The sequence below is a fragment of the Pocillopora verrucosa genome, chromosome 11, assembly GCF_036669915.1.
Source record: "Pocillopora verrucosa isolate sample1 chromosome 11, ASM3666991v2, whole genome shotgun sequence".
NCBI lineage: Eukaryota > Metazoa > Cnidaria > Anthozoa > Scleractinia > Pocilloporidae > Pocillopora > Pocillopora verrucosa.
The window spans coordinates 16,079,565-16,102,765 of NC_089322.1; the positions used below are offsets into that span (position 1 = coordinate 16,079,565).

At 40.1% G+C, this 23,201-nt stretch overlaps 3 protein-coding genes across 3 annotated transcripts; all 3 read left to right on the forward strand.

The window, feature by feature from the left end:
• The first annotated feature begins 2,786 nt into the window (after positions 1-2,786).
• LOC136284341 (E3 ubiquitin-protein ligase TRIM71-like) lies at positions 2,787-6,189 on the forward strand. Its single transcript, XM_066174556.1, has one exon. The coding sequence runs from the start codon at positions 2,805-2,807 to the stop codon at positions 5,010-5,012; it is 2,208 nt and encodes a 735-aa protein (XP_066030653.1). The 5' UTR covers positions 2,787-2,804; the 3' UTR covers positions 5,013-6,189.
• A 4,258-nt stretch (positions 6,190-10,447) lies between these two features.
• On the forward strand, positions 10,448-14,021 carry LOC136277074 (E3 ubiquitin-protein ligase TRIM71-like). Its single transcript, XM_066158723.1, has one exon. It carries the CDS (start codon positions 10,819-10,821, stop codon positions 13,024-13,026), a length of 2,208 nt encoding a protein of 735 aa, XP_066014820.1. The 5' UTR covers positions 10,448-10,818; the 3' UTR covers positions 13,027-14,021.
• Positions 14,022-20,563: 6,542 nt separating this feature from the next.
• LOC136284067 (E3 ubiquitin-protein ligase TRIM71-like) lies at positions 20,564-22,891 on the forward strand. Its single transcript, XM_066173850.1, has one exon. It carries the CDS (start codon positions 20,604-20,606, stop codon positions 22,803-22,805), a length of 2,202 nt encoding a protein of 733 aa, XP_066029947.1. The 5' UTR covers positions 20,564-20,603; the 3' UTR covers positions 22,806-22,891.
• Positions 22,892-23,201: the final 310 nt, after the last annotated feature.

Below are 23,201 nucleotides of genomic sequence, written 5' to 3' on the forward strand. Positions count from 1 at the left end.
TCTGTAACTCCTAAGCAGGATCAAGATTAAAGCCCAGTCTTGTATAACTGATTTTGCATGAAGACTATTAGCTTGCTACCAAGGGTCAAAAAGAAACTTTCGCCGTAGGGGTAGGGCCATCTTCATAGATTAAGTTCAGGGACCTGTTCTTGAAAGTACCGGTAACCAGGAGCCCATCAGTAATGGCTCCCGCGGTAACTTAGCGGGCCCAAAACGATATTTTAAAGTTATTATTTAAAGAATAGAGAAGCAGGTTCAGATACTCTAACCAGTCCATTTCTATCTTTTGCTGATAGTTTTAGTTTCGATTTTTCAAACTTTTGAGAAGTCCATCAAAATTGCTTAACAGGTCTCTTAAGTTACCAGGACATTTGAGAAGAAGTCCCCCACTCCTTACACTTCTTAAACTTGTCAATAAGACAAGCAAACCCATTTTGTAACACTTGTTCTTACAATGAAGTACCAGACTGCGACAAAAAAGACCAAGTGTCAAGACTTTATCTGAACTCCTTACTGAATGCTGATAGACCTGTCAATCTTTTGATATTTCTTTAATTGTTAGTTCACCCAGAAGTTGTGAAAGTTGGGCTGGCGATGTTTTTAATTCCTCAGGTACCCTTTTAGTAGTTATTACCCTGAGGCAAGTCATTATTTAGCAGGGGGGAGAGGACAGTCAATTTTCCAAAGTCCCCTGAAGCTGATTCCCACCACTATATTCCCCCCCCCCCCCCACCATCGATTAATAACGACCACACCCTTAGTTAGATTTTTCATTGATTTTCCCTTTCCCAAAGTTAATTTCCCAGAATGCGCTGCTTCTATTACTTTCCGTTTAAGGAGGTAAAAGTATAGCGTCTACCTCTCAATTAGCCTTCCCAAGTTTGCTATGGGAGGAGATGGTAAGGGGAATAAATTGCGCATGGGTGGTTTTTGTTGCACAAAAACGGTGCAAGCTGCAAGGAAAAAGCAAAGTGCCCATAGAAATAATGGGCTTTCAGATTCTACGCCATTCACGTTCCGTCGCGCAAATCGAAAAAAAACTTGTCAGAACTAAAAACAAAAAAAAAAACAAAAAAAAACAAAAAAAAGATAAAGATGTTCACGCGCCGTTCAAATCTAAGATTATGACGGTACTAACTGAGAACGGTCGGAGTCAGCCAAGGTCGGAGTTTGCCGACTAACTAACTAATTTGCATAAGTGCATAATCTGCTGTCACGCAAGGAAAACCAAAAATTTGAAGTCACTACGGCGAAGAAAATTAGGAAGGAAAGTGCATGATGTTTTTAAATTTCTATGCTTTCGAACATGTTATCAGAGGAAATCAGCCACAGTTTTTAATGGTCTAGTCTAGACTTGAAAAATATCACCCAAGAAAGAAAGAGTACTTTTGACCAATTTCAGAAAGCCTCTCTACCGGTGTTTTTAAAAAAATTATGGCGAACCTCTGAATAAACACATATAAAAATTGAAATGCTTTCCCAACCTCTAAGATATCACACAATTTATGAATACAAACGATTTCTTGCTGCATGCAGTGTGTTACGAGGAGCGAGCTTGTCAACTTTCATATTTTCGATGTCGCAAGAGGTCAAAAAAGGGCCTTCTGCAGCCTTGAATATTGAGAGCTCTCAATAATCCTCAATCCCCAATCCTCGATACCTCGTTCTCGAGGTATCAAGGGCCACGGTTTTAGTGTTTACTTTTGGTAATAAGAAAATCTGCCTCGAAACCGCCGTGTTCAGAGTGTGCAAAGAAGGTTTACGAAGAGAGTGGATTGAAATACCTTTCCACAAGTTCCCAGACGACAGAGATCTGTTCAAAAAATGGATAGTCGCGATACGAAGAGATGTTGGATGAGATGGGAAATATCTGCTTCCACGCAGACCTTCACTCTGAAAGAGAACAAACCCATGAGCTGCAAGGCCATGACAACCATTGTTTTCAAACCATAAATCCAAACTATTGAAGATTTCTTACCGTTTGCAATTAAAGTTGCGCTTTTGTAGAAGATCTTTTGCAGTTATTACCTCGACATTGCAGCCAAAACTTCAACTCTGAATTTTTCAATCGACTGAGATCTTAGTTTTTAAGTGAAGACGATATTCCTGGAAGTTCCATAAATGGAAGAGATTCCAGCAGTTCTGAGGCATGATTTTCTTATTAGCATGACTAAAAACTAAAATCGTGGCCCTCAATGCCTACCCTAAACGAATTAAAATAGGTTATAACCTTTGAGCTAGTTTCCGTTCTCAGAAGAAAGCAGATTTCACTTTTCCGTTTATCTCTCGTGACAGCACATGATAACCAGACATTTGTTTATTGTTACTTTCTCACGCTTTCTTAGAAACATTGAAATCCAAAACTGAAGCATCAAATGGCGCTCTGGAGAACACGAGATCTCTTCTGAAGAGATCCCATTCGCTGCTTTTAATAGAATACTGCCTATTACTCGTGTGGTGTCAAAAAAGTTTCTCGGAATCCCAAACTCACTAAACGGCGGTAAATGTAGCGACGATAAAATGAGGTTGATGGTTTATTTCAAAACCATTGTAGCATGTTGTTTTTCGTGATACAGTGGCTACTGCGACGCATTCGGTCACGCTATGAAATCGATTTTACTACGCAGTCATTGAGAAAGTACACAATAGGTGGATAAAATTGCAATGTAAAACTGTCAATCTCTGCGCGAAGATCACGCAATCCTACAGAGATCTGATTCGCTGCTTTAAATAGAATGCTACTCCAAGTTCAGTTTCTCAGAATCTCAAACAAAACAGGGCTGTGTTTTTCTCAACAATTCGTGATGGAGTCACTTCTAAAAAACCTCAAAGAGCATGTAACATGTTCGATTTGTTTGGATACTTACACCAAACCCAAGACCATTGCTTGTCTTCATACGTTCTGCTGTGAATGCCTGAAGAGACATGCATTGACGAGACAAAAACAAGGGCTGTATCCATGCCCCGAGTGTCAGGCACAAGTTCGCATCCCTGAAGGAAATCGCTTTGATGATCTGCCAAGCAGTTTTCTGCACAACAGTTTGTTGAGTCTTCTTGCTGTTCGACGCAGCGGCGAAGGAAATGAGATCAGCTGTAGTACATGTCAGAAGAAGAGCGCTGAGATCAACTACTGCTTTGATTGCGAGAAGTTTATGTGCCCAGACTGTGTGAAAGCACACGAAGTGTTTCGAGAAACTTTGTTTCAAGGACACAAAGTCACACCAGTGCGACAGTTTCAAGCCACAGACTACGAGGCGTTGTTGAAACGGCAGTCATTTTGCTCCGTTAAGTATCACGAGAAAGAAGTGACAAAGTTTTTCTGTGTGGGCTGCCAAAGCTGTGTGTGTCAAGTTTGCATCGCCACTGATCACAAGAGCCACGATGTTGTTCCGCTTGAAAAGGCAGCGGACGATGAAAAAGCAAACATCATTGCCAGAGCAAAGCTGGTCAAAGAGATGAAGGAGGTCTGCCGAGGTGTTATTCGTGAATTTGAAAACACGGAAAATGAGTTGGAAACGAACATTACCACAGCTAAACGCCAAGTTTCCCAAGCAACCGAACAGATGATGGGAAAGCTTCGCCAACTGGAACGTGAAGCCATTACTGCCCTAGAGAAGACTCGCGTGTCAAGGATTGAGAAATTACATTCTGGAAAAGCATCGGTTTTCTCTTTGGAAAAGCAACTTGACCAAGCATTTGAGTTCAGTAACAACCTGGTTGAGAGAAGCTCAAGTTCAGACATAATGCTAAACAAGAAAAATGTAGAAGAACGAATCAAAGACCTCATCGAGACCACAATGCCTGCACTTCCGGTTAGCTCGTTTGTGGAGTTTGTGTCGACATGTGAACCAGAGAGTTTGAGTCTGGGATTTACGAAGTTCAGCAAGACAGATGTGCAAGGATCGACCGTGGAAGGACTGGATCAGAATTTCCAAGCTGGTACAGAGGCAGAGCTACTAATTTGTCCCAAAACAAGCGAAGGAGAAATCAGAAACACTCAGCACACAGATCGAGTTGAAATACACTTGGACCCTGCGGATCAGGTGAGGAGTTTGGCGACGAGTGAAAAAGAAGATGGAAATTTCCAAGCAAAATTTGTAGCGAAAGTACCAGGTCCTTATAAAATAGAAGTAAAGATAAATGGACAGAAACTTGCCAAGAGTCCATTTTCTATTCCGGTCAAAGCACGAGAGTTAAATGTTGTAGGCAAGTTGGACGTTCAGGGAGAAATGCTACAAGGTCCTGCTGGCATTGCAGTGAACAGCAACGGTGTTATTGCTGTGGTTGATCATGTAGGTCACTGTATCCTGGTATTTGATGAGACAGGAAAGTTTGTGCGAAAGATTGGTTCTTATGGAGACAAGGATGGACAATTAAAGGATCCAACTGACGTCACGTTCGTAAACGATGACGAGATTCTGGTGGCGGATCAATATAATCACCGAATACAGCAGTTGAATGTACAGACAGGCAACTTTGTGAAAAGCTTTGGAAGAAAGGGAAGTGGGGATGGAGAGTTTAAGTTTCCTGTAAGTGTTTGTATTACAAGTGATGGACGTTTTATCGTTGTAGCGGAATATTATAATAGCAGAATTCAGGTGTTTACAATGGATGGTGAACCTGTGTTTAAGTTTGGAGACAGCGGCCCAGAAAGGCTGGATCATCCACTCACCTGCGTTTGTTACGAGGAAAAGTTCATTGTAACTGACCACGATAATAACTGTGTGAAAGTGTTTGATGAGAAAGGACAGTTTTTGTACAAGTTTGGAGAAAAAGGAAACGGTGATGGACAGATGGATCGGCCGTATGGCTTATGTGTTGACAAACACAATAACGTTTTCTTATCTGATTGGGAAAATAATCGAGTTCAACAGTTTACATTGGAAGGAACTTTCACTGGAAAGACAAGTTCAAATATTCAGTTTAGATGGCCGTGGAGTGTCACCCCAATGCTAGATGATCGGATTGTGGTCACAGACATCAGAAAGAAAGAAGTTTACATTCTGAAATGAATGCCCATTTTTGAAAGTAACTATCAATTCTTCGTGAGCAAACCTTTTGCGAATATCTGTAAGTTTTATTGTTTTATTAATTTACGGAAAATTGTGACATGTCACGTGTCACTAGAGAACTTGAAAGAAAATGGCTAGAATCAGCAACTTGCCTTCTAATTTTTCAAGGACAGTTTCAAAAAATTATTGATTATATTCATCGCTTCAGAAATGTGATTGTGTGAGCTTTTATTAAATTATAGTAATAGGACTGAGTGGAGTCCAATTCGATCTATAATCCTACGAGTGATTGACAAAATCGGACGACTACGAACGGGGAGTCCCATTTGTCAATCACCAGTTTACAAAAGAAACTAGACATCGGTTATACGTTTTCATGAAAAGACAACGGTTCAGTCGCCGAAATGCGCGACAACAGCGCATGCATATGACACGCATTGTCCATTTACACAGGCATGACATGTCAACTGTTCTATTCAATTGTCCAGTTACAAGCATGACATCTGCACTGTCCAATTGGTGCTCAAATCGAGCTGGTGATAACCAATCACATGCCGGAATTTTGCTATAGTTTTGACAGACCACAAAATCGATTTCAAACGAGATTAAACTTTGTAACCGCTCAAAGATTTAGGAGTATTATTAATGCAAAAAAAAAAAACACATTTCTGCAAAATAAATATATAGTGGCATTGATTAACGTAAATTGTTGAGGATAAATTTTACTTATCAACTTTACATTTTTCCAGCATCTAGTAGACTTTTCCGTGAGCATATTTTGGTAGAGTTTTGGTTAAGTTAAATAATAGTAATTCTCTCATCAAATGAAGCATACCTTTGTATCAAATTTTTAAATTAACACATTGATAGCAGCTTGCATGATTAAGCTGTAAACAATTCAACAATTTCGTAGTGCTTCATTACTTTTGGAGGAACAACATTTAAAATGTTATTAGAAACCGTCTAAAGACTGAGGAGTGTTTTGAATGCATCAAGTTTGCATTTCTATTTAGGCATTTTATGCATGCAGGAGTTTTCATGAATAAGTTCCTTTAAGTATTATGAAAGTTTCGATTGATTGAATGAATTACAGATATTACAGGATATTTTCCACTGTATTCATGAACTGTTCTAAAGTGCTTATCCTTTAAGTTTCTATAGCATTGACCATCGATAAAACAAATATCTTATTGACAGCATTGTGAATAAATTTACTTGTTTGATTTTCAAACGTGTGTTACTGTGCAACAAGAATGGCTGCATGAGTAATAGATTAATTATCTTTTTGCTGTCCTAAAAACTCTTCTTTGGATGAAGAAGGGTATTTAGGATTATTTTTGACTTTGCCAGATTGCATCAGTTGAAAGCTAAGATGTAAAGTTCACAAGAACCCCTTTTGCCTTACTAGGTTCAGTTTAAGGGCCAAGTTAACCAAGATGTTGTATTGCACATTTGGATTGTTCAGAGACAGAGAAAATCAGAAGTAACAGGGAGGACTGGGGAGGCTGATGGTTTGGGAGGCATTCCAGCTACACAGCCTCCCCTCACCACACCCCTAGAAAGAAGACATATTCCTCTACAACTGAGCATGACACTGGAGTAAATTGTGGGCCAGCTGGGTGTGCTTACACAGTCTTTTGCTGTGGAAACATTTCTGAACAAGGAATTATTTTAGAAACCAAGAGCCCTGGGGTTGGGGACGGGGGATACACTCCTGTTAATGACCCCTTCACGCTGTTATTCATCGGGAAGAATACTTAGGGTTGAAGGGGACCCATGTTAGGGAGAAAGGAGCGAAAGGGTGTGGCCTGATGAAAAGTTTACACCTATCAGCTATTAATCAATATCCATTTTAAAAAACCCTTCCTTTAGCCTGGATCAGGTGCCGAGGGTGGGGGGGTGGGGGGGGGGAGGGAGGGAAAAGATGGAAGCACTATAGTTGCTCTTTCTCTCTTCCCCCCCCCCCTTGAAAAAGGAATACCTGGTCACGAGATGAGGTTTATTTCTGAAACAGCAATTAGCTATCAAGTCCATGGCTTCCGTCGGGAACAAGGTTGGTCCACAGAAACTCAGAAAGACTCGCGTCACAATCTTAACCAATCATATGCAAAACTAAGACCAAACACGACCTGATCACTCGCGTTTTCCCGCGCTTTAAGGGGGTTGGCTGCTTCTACTCTGAGTTCTCATTGGCTAATAATCATGGAAACCTTTTTTCTGATTGGCAGTTGTGATTACCTTGGCTTTGGTTTTTGGATACTGAATTGAAAAGTGCTCGATGATTGGCAGTTGTGATCACTTTGGATTGAGTTGTAGGACACTCAGTTGAAATGCGCTTTTTGACAATACAGTGTTTTATATCTGTGTGTAAATATCACATAAAGTTACTAAGTCAATGGCAGAACTACAAGTAGATTAATAAAATATTTTTACCTACCTTCGCTGTATGTTTGGAATGAGAACTTGTTTTACATTTAGTCGGAGGTTGAAGTAGCTTTTCTATTAGCTGATTTTATGTGCTGGTGTTCTCTGTATTCAATGTTCTTATGTGTTTTAAAATTGTTTTTCGTTTAAATACGTATTCAGTAACTTTAGACCTAGACTAAACAGAACGTTATTTGTCCGCTGGTGGATACGAGTTTATAATATCTCTCACAAAAGAGAGATATTGTCGACACTCGAGGATAAATTTGTATCAACCCACGACCATGTAATGCCTTCTCAGGGTTGTCAAAAAGATTTTGTGTAGCAGCCGTCAATTCAGTGTCAATATTACGTTTTATTCGATCCGATCAACTACGCTCTGCACACTGTTCGAATACAATACTGTATGAGAAATCCTTACAAACAAGGAAGTGTCCTTTTCCGTAACCTTGAACAGTGGTACAATATCCGTAATGGTTCCGTAAGGTTCGTTTTCTTCGATGTAAGTCTAGTTAAATGATCCTCATCCGAAAAATAAAGGCGAAAATAACATGCCATGGAAACACACGTGCGCCGAGGTTTAACGTGTGTCGAATGGCAAAACCTCGGTAGAGACTGGGCCTAGTGCTCAGGGAACCTACCATTTACATTTAGAGTAACTGAACTGTGATACAAATAAGGCTGCAAAAAAATTAATTATTTACACCATTGTTATGCTTCCATGCCTGTTACCGGCTTAATGTAATAAACCTGCCTTCTATATAGAAAGGGCTTATCTGGAAATGTTAAGTACCCCCTTAATACTCTGTTGGCGAGAGCTGATTCCCATCACTATATTCCCCCCACCATCGATTAATAACGACCACACCCTTAGTTAGATGTTTCATTGATTTTCCCTTTCCCAAAGTTAATTTCCCAGAATGCGCTGCTGCTATTATTATTATCCGTTTAAGGAGGTAAAAGTATAGCGCCTACCTTTCAAGTAGCCTTCCTAAGTTTGCTATGGGAGGAGATGGTAAGGGGAATAACTTTTGCGCATGGGTGGTTTGTGTTGCACAAAAACCCTGTAGGCTGCAAGGAAAAATCAAAGTGTTCATAGAAATAATGGGCTTTCAGATTCTATGCCATTTTCAGACTTTGTATTTTATCTTTAAGCACCGTTCAGAGCGTTAGAAAAGGAAAGAGCTGCGGGGTATTTAAAGAACATGAACTCTATTCAAACAGCTATGAACAGAGGGCGAGACCACACCAGCTTCACCCTCTGTTAGGCTGTCACCGTCACTCTTGAAAAGAGAAAAGCTTAGTTAAGAAGGTGACTCCTTCATCTCCTTTTAATTGAATCCCATTTTTTCAGCCATTATCCCTTCCCCCCATTCTCCCACTCCGTTCACATTTGTTGAACCGGAAGGCAGATGTTTGACAGTTGCATGGTCACAAGAATGAAGTGAAAATAGTGTGGCTGAGGAGAATTGCAGCCGAGCGTTTTTTTTTTCCTTTTGGGCGAAGTCCGTCGCGCAAGTCTAAAAAAAACTAGGAGAGCTACCAAAAAAAAGGAAAGATAAAGATGTTCACGCGCCGCTCTGAGCCCTCGGAGTGAGCACTAACATTAATTTTTTCTTCACTGATGTTTTTCGACTCGCGCAACGGATTTTGCCGAAAAGTGGGGACTGCCCGTAATCTAGTGCTGTATCGCCGGTTACGCTAAATAAAATCCTGTAGTTTGGTTTAAAATGTTCATACAGGTTTGAACTAGTTTGAACTCCGTTTACTCAAATATAAAAGAGCAGAGACCAATTTTTAAAAAAGAGTTAATTATTCACACGTTGACCGAACGCTAACAATGTGATATTCGTTACGTTTTGTTCACCTTTTTCGTCACGAGACAGAATCATTTGCTAGATTTTAGCAGTTTAAACTGTTTATAGTATCAATCTGTGTATTCTAAAAGTTCTGTCCGACTATCTTTTCTTTTCAAATGGTTAAAATCTAAGATTTTTGACGCTACTAACTGAGAACAGTTGGGGTCAGTCAAGGTCGGACTTTGCTCAACAGACTAATTTGCATAATCTGCTGTCACGCTAGGAAAACAAAAATTTGAAGTCACTACGGCGAAGGAAATTAGGTTTAAACATTTGACAAACATTCGTTCAACAAAAGGGCCTTCTGCAGCTTTGAATATTGAGAGCTCTCAATAATCCTCAGTCCTCAATCCTCAATCCTCGAGAACGAGGTATCGAGGTATCGAGGGCCTCAGTTTTAGTGTTTACTTATGCTAATCAGAAAATCAGCCTCGAAACTGCTGTGTTCAGAGTGTACAGAGAAGGTTTACGAAGAGAGTGGATTGAAAATACCTTTCCACAAGTTCCCAGAAGACAGAGATCTGTTCACAAAGTGGATAGTCGCGATACGGAGAGATGTTGGATGAGATGGAAATATCTGCTTCCACGCAGTCCTTCACTCTGAGAGAGAACAAACCCCATGAGCTGCAAGGCCATGACAATCATTGTTTTCAAACCATAAATCCGAAAGATTTCTTACCGTTTGCAAAGTTACGCTTTTGTGGAGGATCCTTTGCAGTTATCATCTCGACATTGCAGCCAAAACTTCAACTCTGAATTTTTTAATTGACTGGGATCTTAGTTTTTAAGTGAAGACGATATTCTCGGAAGTTCTATAAGTGGAAGAGATTCCAGCAGTTCTGAGGGATGATTTTCTTATTAGCATAACTAAAAACTAAAATCGTGGCCCTCAATGCCTACGCTACCCTCCCTAATCCACGATCCACACCAAATGCGACACACAAACGAATTAAAATAGGTTATAACCATTAAGCTAGGTTCCGTTCTCAGAAGAAAGCAGATTTTACCTTTCTGTGACAGCACATGATAACCAGACATTTGTTTATTGTTACTTTCTCAAGCTTTCTTAGAAACATTGAAATCCAAAACTGAAGCTATCAAATGGCGCTCTGGAGAACACGAGATCTCTTCTGAAGAGATCCGATTCGCTGCTTTTAATAGATTACTGCCTATTACTCGTGTGGTGTCAACAAGTTTCTCGGAATCCCAAACTCACTAAACGCCGGTAAATGTAGGGACGATAAAATGAGGTTGATGGTTTATTTCCAAACCATCGTAGCATGTTGTTTTTCGTGATACAGTGGCTACTGCGACACATTCGATCACGCTATGAAATCGATTTTACTACGCAGTCACAGAGAAAGTTCACAATAGGTGGATAAAATTGCAATGTAAAACTGTCAATCTCTGCGCAAAGATCACGCGATCCTACAGAGATCTGATTCGCTGATAGAATGCTAAGCTAAGTTCAGTTTCTCAGAATCTCAAACAAAACAGAGCTGTGTTACTCTCAACAATTCGTGATGGAGTCGCTTCTAAAAAACCTCAAAGAGCATGTAACATGTTCGATTTGTTTGGATACTTACACTAAACCGAAGACCATCGCTTGCCTTCATACGTTCTGCTGTGAATGCCTGGAGAGACATGCATTGACGAGACAAAAACAAGGGTTGTATCCATGCCCCGAGTGTCAGGCACAAGTTCGCATCCCTGAAGGAAATCGCTTTGATAATCTGCCGAGCAGTTTTCTGCACAACAGTTTGTTGAGTCTTCTTGCTGTTCGACACAGTGGCGAAGGAAGCGAGATTAGCTGTAGTACATGCCAGAAGAGGAGCGCTGAGATCAACTACTGCTTTGACTGCGAGAAGTTTATGTGCCCAGACTGTGTGAAAGCACACGAAGTCTTTCGAGAAAGTATGTTTGAGGGACACAAAGTCACACCAGTGCAACAGTTTCAAGCCGCAGACTACGAGGCCTTGTTGAAAAGGCAGTCATTTTGCTCAGAGAATTACCACAAAAAAGATGTGATTCGTTTTTTTTGCGTGAACTGTCAAAGTTGTGTATGTCAAGTTTGCATCGCCACAGATCACAAAAGCCACGATATTGTTCTGCTTGAAAAGGCAGCCGACGATGAAAAAGTAAACATCATTGCCAGAGCGCAGCTGGTCAAAGGGAAGAAAGAGGCTTGCCGAGGTGTTATTCGTGAATTTGAGAAGACGGAACTTGAGTTAGAAACGAACATTACCACAGCTAAACGCCAAGTCTCTCAAGCAACCGAACAGATGATGGGAAAGCTTCGCCAACTGGAGCGCGAAGCCATTTCTGCCCTCGAGAAGACTCGCGTGTCAAGGATTGAGAAATTACATTCTGGAAAAGCATCGGTTGTGTCTTTTGAAAAGCAACTTGACCAAGCATTTGAGTTCAGTAACAACCTGGTTAACAGAAGCTCAAGTTCAGACATAATGCAAAACAAGAAAAATGTAGAAGAACGAATCGAAGACCTCATCAAGACCACAATGCCAGCACTTCCGGCTAGCTCGTGTGTAGGATTTGTGACGACATGTAAACCAGAGAGTTTGAGTCTGGGATTTACGAAATTCAGCGAAACAGATGTGCAAGGATCGGCCGTAGAAGGACTGGATCAGAATTTCCAAGCTGGTATAGAGGCAGAGCTACTAATTTGTCCCAAAACAAGCGAAGGAGAAATCAGAAACACTCAGCACACAGATCGTGTTGAAATACACATAGACCCTGCGGATCAGGTGAGGAGCTTGGTGACGAGTGAAAAAGAAGATGGAAATTTCCAAGCAAAATTTGTAGCGAAAATACCAGGTACTTATAAAATAGAAGTAAAGATAAATGGACAGAAACTTGCCCGGAGTTCATTTTCTATTCTGGTCAAAGTTCGAGAATTAAATATTGTAGGCAAGTTGGATATACATGGAGAAATGCTCCAAGGTCCAACCGGCATTGCAGTGAACAGCAAAGGTGTTATTGCTGTGGCTGATTCTGAAGGTCACTGTATCCTGGTATTTGATGAGACAGGAAAGCTTGTGCGAAAAATTGGTTCTTATGGAGACAAGGATGGACAATTAAAGGATCCAGTCGACGTCACATTCCTAAAGGATGACGAGATTCTGGTGGCTGATCAATGTAATCACCGAATACAGCAGTTGAATGTACAGACAGGGAACTTTGTGAAAAGCTTTGGAAAACTGGGAAGTGGAGATGGAGAGTTTAAGAATCCTGTAAGTGTTTGTATTACAAGTGATGGACGTTTTATCGTTGTAGCGGATTTTAATAACAGCAGAATTCAGGTGTTTACAATGGATGGTGAACCTGTGTTTAAGTTTGGAGACAGCGGTCCAGAAAGGCTGGATTATCCCGCCGGCTGCGTTTGTTACGAGGAAAAAATCTTTGTAACTGACAAGAATAATAACTATGTGAAAGTGTTTAATGAGAGAGGACAGTTTTTGTATAAGTTTGGAGAAAAAGGAAACGGTGATGGACAGATGAATAAGCTTGATGGCTTATGTGTTGACAAACATAATAACGTTTTCTTATGTGATGGGGGAAATAATCGAGTTCAACAGTTTACATTGGAAGGAACTTTCACTGGAAAGACAAGTTCAAATATTCAGTTTGGATGGCCGGGGAGTGTCATCCCAATGCTAGATGATCAGATTGTGGTCACAGACTACATAAAGAAAGAAGTTTACATTCTGAAATGAATGCCCATTTTTGAAAGTAACTATCAATTCTTCGTAAGCAAACCTTTTGCGAATATCTGTAAGTTTTATTGTTTTATTAATTTACGGAAAACTGTGACATGTCACGTGTCACAAGAGAACTTGAAAGAAATGGCTAGAATCAGCAACTTGCCTTCTAATTTTTCAAGGACAGTTTCAAAGAATTGTTGATTCATCACTTCAGAAATGTGATTGTGTGAGCTTTTATTAAATTATAGTAATAGGACTGAGTGGAGTCCAATTCGGTCTATAATCATACGAGTGATTGACAAAATCGGACGGCTACGAACGGGGAGTCCCATTTGTCAATCACCAGTTTAAAAAAGAAACTAGACATCGGTTATACGTTTTCATGAAAAGACAACGGTTCAGTCGCCGAAATGCGCGACAACAGCGCTTGCATATGACACGCATTGTCCATTTACACAGGCATGACATGTCAACTGTTCTATTCAATTGTCCAGTTACAAGCATGACATCTGCACTGTCCAATTGGTGCTCAAATCGAGCTAGTGATTTTGTTGTAGTTTTGACAGACCACAAAATCGATTTCAAACGAGATTAAGCTTTGTAACCGCTCAAAGATTTAGGAGTATTATTAAGGCAAAAAAAAAAACACATTTCTTCAAAATAAATGTACAGTGGCACTGATTTATGTAAATTGTTGATGATACATTTTACTTATCAACTTTAAATTTTTCCAGCATGTAGTAGACTTTACCGTTAGCATATTTTGGTAGAGTTTTAAAGTTAAATAATAGTAATTCTCTCATCAAATGAAGCATACCTTTGTATCAAATTTTTAAATTAACACATTGACAGCAGCTTGCATGATTAAGCTGTAAACAATTCAACAATTTCGCAGTGCTTCGTTACTTTTGGAGGAATAACATTTAAATTGTTATTAGAAACCGTCTAAAGACTGAGGAGTGTTTTGAATGCATCAAGTTTGCATTTCTATTTAGGTATTTTATGCATGCAGGAGTTTTCATGAATAAGTTCCTTTAAGTATTATGAAAGTTTCGATTGATTGAATGAATTACAGATATTACAGGATATTTTCCACTGTATTCATGAACTGTTCTAAAGTGCTTATCCTTTAAGTTTCTATAGCATTGACCATCGATAAAACAAATATCTTATTGACAGCATTGTGAATAAATTTACTTGTTTGATTTTCAAACGTGTGTTACTGTGCAACAAGAATGGCTGCATGAGTAATAGATTTATTATCTTTTTGCTGTCCTAAAAACTCTTCTTTAGATGAAGAAGGGCATTTAGGATTATTTTTGACTTTGGCAGATTGCATCAGTTGAAAGCTAAGATGTAAAGTTCACAAGAACCCCTTCTGCCTTACTAGGTTCAGTTTAAGAGCCAAGTTAACCAAGATGTTGTATTGCACATTTTGATTGTTCAGAGACAGAGCAAATCAGATGAAGTAACAGGGAGGACTGGAGAGGCTGATGGTTTGGGAGGCATTCCAGCTACACAGCCTCCCCTCACCACACCCCTAGAAAGAAGACATATTCCTCTACAACTGAGCATGACACTGGAGTAAATTGTGGGCCAGCTGGGTGTGCTTATACAGTCTTTTGTTGTGGAAACATTTCTGAACAAGGTATTATTTTAGAAACCAAGAGCCTTGGGGTTGGGGACGGGGGAAACACTCCTGTTAATGACCCCATCACGCTGTTATTCATCGGGGAGAATACTAGGGGTTGAAGGGGACCCATGTTAGGGAGAAAGGAGCGAAAGGGTGTGGCCTGATGAAAAGTTTACACCTATCAGCTATTAATCAAGCACTATAGTTGCTCTTTCTCTCTTCCCCCTCCCCCTAGAAAAAGGAATACCTGGTCGCGAGATGAGGCTCATTTCTGAAACAGCAATTAGCTATCAAGTCCATGGCTCCCGTCGGGAAAAAGGTCATGAACAGTCTTATATGAGTTTTTTGTTTTACAGAGGTGAGTCAAAGATTTCGTGCAACGTGGAGATTTATTAGCTTACGCCTAAACTCAATGATATTTGAGTTTTTTTACGATATTTTTTGGTGTAGGGGAGAGATTGTCATATTCATTGAGCCACTTTTTTGTTTGGAACAAAGTCTGACTAGGACTGAGAATAAACTACGAGAATGCCTGGATAACCAACAGAAAATAACTCTACAGATCAGACCTAACGAGTAGTGCAATACAGCATCAGTATCTAGAGACTTAATCATTAGTCATGTTCAGAATTATTTCAAGACTAATTTTTGTATGGTAATATTGTAAACTATAAAAGAAATTTTCAATTGAGTGTCGAAAGTAGTCATGAATATAGTCATGGGTATTAGTTTACCTTGACTGTAGTCTGTTATTGGTTTAGAGAGCCTATGCTGCCCTCTTGACCAATCAAGTACGTGCCTCATCATGATCGAGTGTTGGAATAGGGCCATTCGTATATTTCCAGCGCTTCAGGCTCTTTGCTAGTTTTTCTTTTGAGTTATCTCTGGCCTTTTGTTATATTTCCTTTTCTAGAGCAGTTTCCAACTGAGTATCGAAAGTGATGCTGTATTGCTTTGGTTCTGCTTTACTTCTTTGTGTGGTTGGTCCACAGAAACTCAGAAAGACTCGCGTCATAATCTTAACCAATCATATGTAAAACTAAGACCAAATACGACCTGATCACTCGCGTTTTCCCGCGCTTTAAGGGGGTTGGCTGTTTCTACTCTGAGTTCTCATTGGCTAATAATCATGGAAACCTTTTTTCTGATTGGCAGTTGTGATTACCTTGGTTTTGGTTTTTCGATACTGAATTAAAAAGTGCTCGATGATTGGCAGTTGTGATCACTTTGGATTGGGTTGTAGGACACTCAGTTGAAATGCGCTTTTTGAGAGTACAGTGTTTTATATCTGTGAGTAAATATCACATAAAGTTACTAAGTCAATGGCAGAACTACAAGTAGATTAATAAAATATTTTTACCTACCTTTGCTGCATGTTTGGAATGAGAACTTGTTTTACATTTAGTCGGAGGTTGAAGTAGCTTTTCTATTAGCTGATTTTATTTGCTGGTGTTCTCTGTATTCAATGTTCGTATGTGTTTTAAAATTGTTTTTCGTTTAAATACGTATTCAGTAACTATAGATCTAGACTTAACAGAACGTTATTTGTCCGCTGGTGGATACGAGTTTGTAATATCTCACAAAAGAGATGTTGTCGACACTCGAGGATAAATTTGTATCAACCCATGGCCAAGTAATGCCTCCTCAGGGTTGTTAAAAAGATTTTGTGTAACAGCCGTCAATTCAGTGTCAATACCACGTTTTATTCGATCCGATCAACTACGCTCTGCACACTGTTCGAATACAATGCTGTATGATAAATCCTTTCAAACAAGTAAGTGTCCATTTCCGTAACCTTGAAAAGTGCTAAAATATCCGTAATGGTTCCGTAATGTTCTTTTTCTTCGATGTAAGTCTAGTCAAACGATCCTCATCCCAAAAATAAAAGCGAAAATAACAAGCGATGAAAACACACGTGCGCTGAGATTTAACGTAGTGTCGAATGACAAAATCTTGGCAGAGACTGGGCCTAGTGCTCAGGGAACCTACCATTTACATTTAGAGTAACTGAACTGTGATACAAAGAGGGCCGCATAAAAAAGTTTTATTTACACCATTGTCACGCTTCCACGCCTGTTACCGGCTTAATGTAACAAACCTGCCCTCTATGTAGAAAGGGCTTATCTAGAAATGTTACATATTATCTTTTTAAAACTTTCAAATGCCGAACAACAACAGCATTAGGGGGCAAAATCTCTTGTTTGGTGTATACACTGCCCGAACTGACTGGTTTCCGAAACGCAGAATGATTCCGAATGAATTGGGTTCCCTTGGGGAAGGAACAAGCGATGGGAGCCTGTATCAGCGAGTGAAGTACTATGGTATGGGTACATGATAGAGAGGTAGGGGTAATAAAGATGAAGATAGGGTCACTTGACCCAGAAAAAGGGGTGCAGGGTATTAGACAGAGAGGTCAATGCTCTAGGAAAAATTTTTAAGGGGGCAGTGTGGGTTTAGATCATAGAAATATGCAGAAATAAACAACAACAACAACAACAACACCTGATGCCTCTTTCGCCTCCTTAGCTAATATTTTGTCTGTAACTCTTCAGCAGGATCAAGATCAAAGCCCAGTCTGGTATGACTGATTTTGCATGAAGACTATTATCTTGCTAACAAGGGTCAAAAAGAAATTTTCGCCGTAGGAGTAGGGCCATCTTCATAGATTATGTTCAGGGACCTGTTTCTTGAAAGTACCGGTAACCAGGAGCCCATAAGAAATGAGCTCCCGTGGTAACTTAGCGGGCCCAAAACGATATTTTAAAGTTATTATTTAAAGAATAGAGAAGCAGGTTCAGATACTCTAATCAGTCCATTTTCTATCTTTTGCTGATAGTTTTAGTTTATATTTTTCAAACTTTTGTGAAGCCCATCAAAATTGCTTAACAGGTCTCTTAAGTTACCAGGACATTTGAGAAGAAGTCCCCCACTCCTTACACTTCTTAAACTTGTCAATAAGACAAGCAAACCCATTTTGTAATACTTGTTCCTACAATCAAGTTAGTACCAGACTGCGACAAAAAAGACCAAGTGTCAAGACTTTATCTGAACTCCCTACTGAATGCTGATAGACCTGTCAATCTTGTAATATTTCATTAATTGTTAGTTCACCCAGAAGTGGTGAAAGTTGGGCTGGCGATGTTTTTAATTCCTCAGGTACCCTTTTAATAGTTATTCCCCTGAGGCCAGTCGTTATTTAACAGGGGGAGAGGACAGTCAATTTTCCAAAGTCCCCCTTAATACTCTGTCGGCGAGAGCTGGTTCCCACCACTATATTCCCCCCACCATCGATTAATAACGACCACACCCTAAGTTAGATTTTTAATTGATTTCCCTTTCCCAAAGTCAATTTCCCAGAATGCGCTGCTTCTATTACTTTCCATTTAAGGAGGAAAACGTATAGCGTCTACCTTTCAATTAGCCTTCCTAAGTTTGCTATGGAAGGAGATGGTAAGGGGAATAAATTGCGCATGGGTGGTTTGTGTTGCACAAAAACGGTGTAGGCTGCAAGGAAAAAATAAAATTACCCGTAGAAATAATGGGATTTCAGATTCTATGCCATTCACAGACTTTGCATTTTATCCTTAAGCACCGTTCAGAGCGTTAGAAAAGGAAAGACCCGCGGGGTATTTAGACAACATGAACTCCATTCAAACAGCTATGAACAGAGGGCGAGACCACACCAGCTTCACCCTCTGTTAGGCTGTCACCGTCACTCTTGAAAAGAGAAAAGCTTAGTTAAGAAGGTGACTCCTTCATCTCCTTTCAATTGAGTCCCATTTTTTCAGCCATTATCCCCTCCCCCCATTCTCGCACTCCGTTCACATTTGTTGAACCGGAAGGCAGATGTTTGACAGTTGCATGGTCACAAGAATGAAAGTGAAAATAGTGTGGCTGAGGAGAATTGCAACGGAGCGTTTTTTTCCTTTTGGACGAAGTCCGTCGCAGAAGTCGAAAAAAAAAGATAAAGATGTTCACGCGCCGCTCTGAGCCCTTGGAGTGAGCACTAACATTACTTTTTTTCTTCACTGATTTTTTCAAATCGCGCGACGGATTTTGCCGTACAGCCCGTAATCTAATACTGTATCGCCGGTTACGCTAAGTAAAATCCTGTAGTTTGGTTTAAAATGTTCATACAGGTCTGAACTAGTTTAAGCTCTGTTAACTCGAATATAAAAGAGCAGAAACCAATTTTTAAAAAAGAGTTAATTATTCACACTTTGACCGAACGCTAACAATGTGATATTCGTTACGTTTTGTTCACCTTTTTCGTCACGAGACAGAATCATTTGCTAGATTTTAGCAGTTTAAACTGTTTAGAGTATCAATCTGTGTATTCTAAAAGTTCTGTCCGACTATCTTTTCTTTTCAAATGGTTAAAATCTAAGATTTTTGACGCTACTAACTGAGAACAGTTGGGGTCAGTCAAGGTCGGAGTTTGCTCAACAGACTAATTTGCATAATCTGCTGTCACGCTAGGAAAACAAAAATTTGAAGTCACTACGGCGAAGGAAATTAGGAAGGAAAGTGCAGGATGTTTTTATATTTCTATGCTTTCGGACATCTTATCAGAGGAAATCAGCCAAAGTTTTTATTGGTCTAGTCTGGAATTGAGAAATATCACCTAAGAAAGAAAGAGTACTTTTGACCAATTTCAGAAAGCTTTCTAAAGGCCCGTTTAAACGGTTTCAACATTTGACAAACATTCGTTCAACAAAAGGGCCTTCTGCAGCTTTGAATATTTAGAGCTCTCAATAATCCTCAGTCCTCAATCCTCAATCCTCGAGAACGAGGTATCGAGGGCCTCAGTTTTAGTGTTTACTTATGCTGATCAGAAAATCAGCCTCGAAACTGCTGTGTTCAGAGTGTACAGAGAAGGTTTACGAAGAGAGTGGATTGAAAATACCTTTCCACAAGTTCCCAGAAGACAGAGATCTGTTCACAAAATGGATAGTCGCGATACGGAAAGATGTTGGATGAGATGGGAAATATCTGCTTCCACGCAGTCCTTCACTCTGAGAGAGAACAAACCCCATGAGCTGCAAGGCCATGACAACCATTGTTTTCAAACCATAAATCCGAAAGATTTCTTACCGTTTGCAAAGTTGCGCTTTTGTGGAGGATCCTTTGCAGTTATCACCTCGACATTGCAGCAAAAACTTCAATTCTGAATTTTTCAATCGACTGGGATCTTAGTTTTTAAGTGAAGACGATATTCCTGGAAGTTGCATAAATGGAAGAGATTCCAGCAGTTTTCAGGCATAATTTTCTTATTAGCATAACTAAAAACTAAAATCGTGGCCCTTAATGCCTACCTTACCCTCCCTAATCCACGATCCACACCAAATGCGACACACAAACGAATTAAAATAGGTTATAACCTTTAGGCTAGTTTCCGTTCTCAGAAGAAAGTAGATTTTACCTTTCCGTTTATCTCTCGTGACAGCACATGAAAACCAGACATCTGTTTATTGTTACTTTCTCACGCTTCCCTAGAAACATTGAAATCCAAAACTGAAGCTATCAAATGGCGCTCTGGAGAACACGAGATCTCTTCTGAAGAGAGCCGATTCGCTGCTTTTAACAGAATACTGCCTATTACTTGTGTGGTGTCAAACAAGTTTCTCGGAATCCCAAACTCACTAAACACCGGTAAATGTAGGGACGATAAAATGAGGTTGATGGTTTATTTCCAAACCATCGTAGCATGTTGTTTTTTGTGATACAGTGGCTACTGCGACATATTCGGTCACGCTATGAAATCGATTTTACTACGCAGTCACAGAGAAAGTTCACAATAGGTGGATAAAATTGCAATCCAAAACTGTCAATCTCTGCGCAAAGATCACGCGATCCTACAGAGATCTGATTCGCTGCTTTAAATAAAATACTAATCCAAGTTCAGTTTCTCGGAATCTCAAACAAAACAGGGCTGTATTTTTCTCAGCAATTCGTGATGGAGTCGCTTCTAAAAAACCTCAAAGAGCATGTAACATGTTCGATTTGTTTGGATACTTACACTAAACCGAAGACCATTGCTTGTCTTCATACGTTCTGCTGTGAATGCCTGGAGAGACATGCACTAACGAGCCAAAAACAAGGGTTTTATCGATGCCCCGAGTGTCAGGCACAAATTGGCATCCCTGAAGGAAAGCGTTTTGATAATCTACCAAGCAGTTTTCTGCACAACAGTTTGTTGAGTCTTCTCGCCGTTCGACGCAGCGGCGAGGGAGATGAAATCAGCTGTAGTACATGCCAGAAGAAGAGCGCTGAGATCAACTACTGCTTTGATTGCGAGAAGTTTATGTGCCCAGACTGTGTGAAAGCACACGAAGTGTTTCGAGAAACTTTGTTTCAAGGACACAAAGTCACACCAGTGCGACAGTTTCAAGCTACAGACTACGAGGCGTTGTTGAAACGGCAGTCGTTTTGCTCCGTTAAGTATCACGAGAAAGAAGTGACAAAGTTTTTCTGTGTGGGCTGTCAAAGCTGCGTGTGTCAGGTTTGCATCGCCATTGATCACAAGAGCCACGATGTTGTTCCGCTTGAAAAGGCAGCGGACGATGAAAAAGCAAACATCATTGCCAGAGCAAAGCTGGTCAAAGAGATGAAGGAGGTCTGCCGAGGCGTTATTCGTGAATTTGAGAAAACGGAACATGAGTTGGAAACGAAGATTACCACAGCTAAACGCCAAGTTTCCCAAGCAACCGAACAGATGATGGGAAAGCTTCGCCAACTACAACGTGAAGCCATTACTGCCCTAGAGAAGACTCGCGTGTCAAGGATTGAGAAATTACATTCTGGAAAAGCATCGGTTGTCTCTTTGGAAAAGCAACTTGACCAAGCATTTGAGTTCAGTAACAACCTGATTGAAAGAAGCTCAAGTTCAGACATAATGCAAAACAAGAAAAATGTAGAAGAACGAATCAAAGACCTCATCGAGACCACAATGCCTGCACTTCCGGTTAGCTCGTGTGTGGAGTTTGTGTCGACATGTGAACCAGAGAGTTTGAGTCTGGGATTTACGAAGTTCAGCAAGACAGATGTGCAAGGATCGACCGTGGAAGGACTGGATCAGAATTTCCAAGCTGGTGTAGAGGCAGAGCTACTAATTTGTCCCAAAACAAGTGAAGGAGAAATCAGAAACACTCAGCACACAGATCGTGTTGAAATACACATAGACCCTGCGGATCAGGTGAGGAGTTTGGTGAAGAGTGAAAAAGAAGATGGAAATTTCCAAGCAAAATTTGTAGCGAAAGTACCAGGTACTTATAAAATAAAAGTAAAGATAAATGGAGAGAAACTTGCCAAGAGTCCATTTTCTATTCTGGTCAAAGCACGAGAGTTAAATATTGTAGGCAAGTTGGATATACATGGAGAAATGCTCCGAGGTCCAACCGGCATTGCAGTGAACAGTAAAGGTGTTATTGCAGTGGCTGATTATCACTGTATCCTGGTATTTGATGAGACAGGAAAGTTTGTGCGAAAAATTGGTTCTTATGGAGATGAGAATGGACAATTAAAGAATCCAGTCGACGTCACATTCCTAAACGATGACGAGATTCTGGTGGCCGATCAATTTAATCACCGAATACAGCAGTTGAATGTACAGACAGGAAACTTTGTGAAAAGCTTTGGAAAAAAGGGAAGTGGAGATGGAGAGTTTAAGTTTCCTGTAAGTGTTTGTATTACAAGTGATGGACGTTTTATCGTTGTAGCGGATTCTTATAATAGCAGAATTCAGGTGTTTACAATGGATGGTGAACCTGCGTTTAAGTTTGGAAACAGTGGCCCACAAAGGCTGGATCATCCATTCAGCTGCGTTTGTTACGAGGAAAAGTTCATCGTAACTGACAAGGATAATAACTGTGTGAAAGTGTTTGATGGGAAAGGACAGTTTCTGTACAAGTTTGGAGAAAAAGGAAACGGTGATGGACAGTTGAATCAGCCGCATGGCTTATGTGTTGACAAGCATAACAACGTTCTCATATGTGATGAGAAAAATAATCGAGTGCAACAGTTTACATTGGAAGGAACTTTCACTGGAAAGATAAGTACTAATTTTCAATTAGGATATCCCTGGAGTGTTACCCCGATGCTAGATAATCGGATTTTGGTCACAGACTTCGGAGTGAAAGAAGTTTACATTCTGAAATGAATGCCCAATTTTTGAAAGTAACTATCAATTCTTCGTAAGCCACAGGCGGCCCAAGCTCCAGCTGTGAGATGATCATCTTGCGCAATAACAGTCATGGCGGAATTATAAGAGTTTGTATGGGCATATTTACGACCGCTCTAAGGTATAAAATAATACGTCAAATTCTCAAAAAAAATACCTCACCTTACTTTCACAGCGTATCGCTTGTTATATGACCGCTTACTTTGATGAAAAGAACGCATTTTAGCGAGTTGTCCATTTCGAGGTTTTCAACGTTCATAAGAAAAGCCCTTTTCTTATGTACGTTGAAAACCTCGAAATAAACAACTCGCTTAAATGGGCTCTTTTCATCAAAGTAAGCGGTCAGATAACAAGCGACACACTGTGAGGTATTTT

Bases quoted from the DNA above. Each gene is read 5' to 3' on its own strand.
- LOC136277074 (XM_066158723.1), top strand. From the start codon at position 10,819: ATGGAGTCGCTTCTAAAAAACCTCAAAGAGCATGTAACATGTTCGATT.
- LOC136284067 (XM_066173850.1), top strand. From the start codon at position 20,604: ATGGAGTCGCTTCTAAAAAACCTCAAAGAGCATGTAACATGTTCGATT.
- LOC136284341 (XM_066174556.1), top strand. From the start codon at position 2,805: ATGGAGTCACTTCTAAAAAACCTCAAAGAGCATGTAACATGTTCGATT.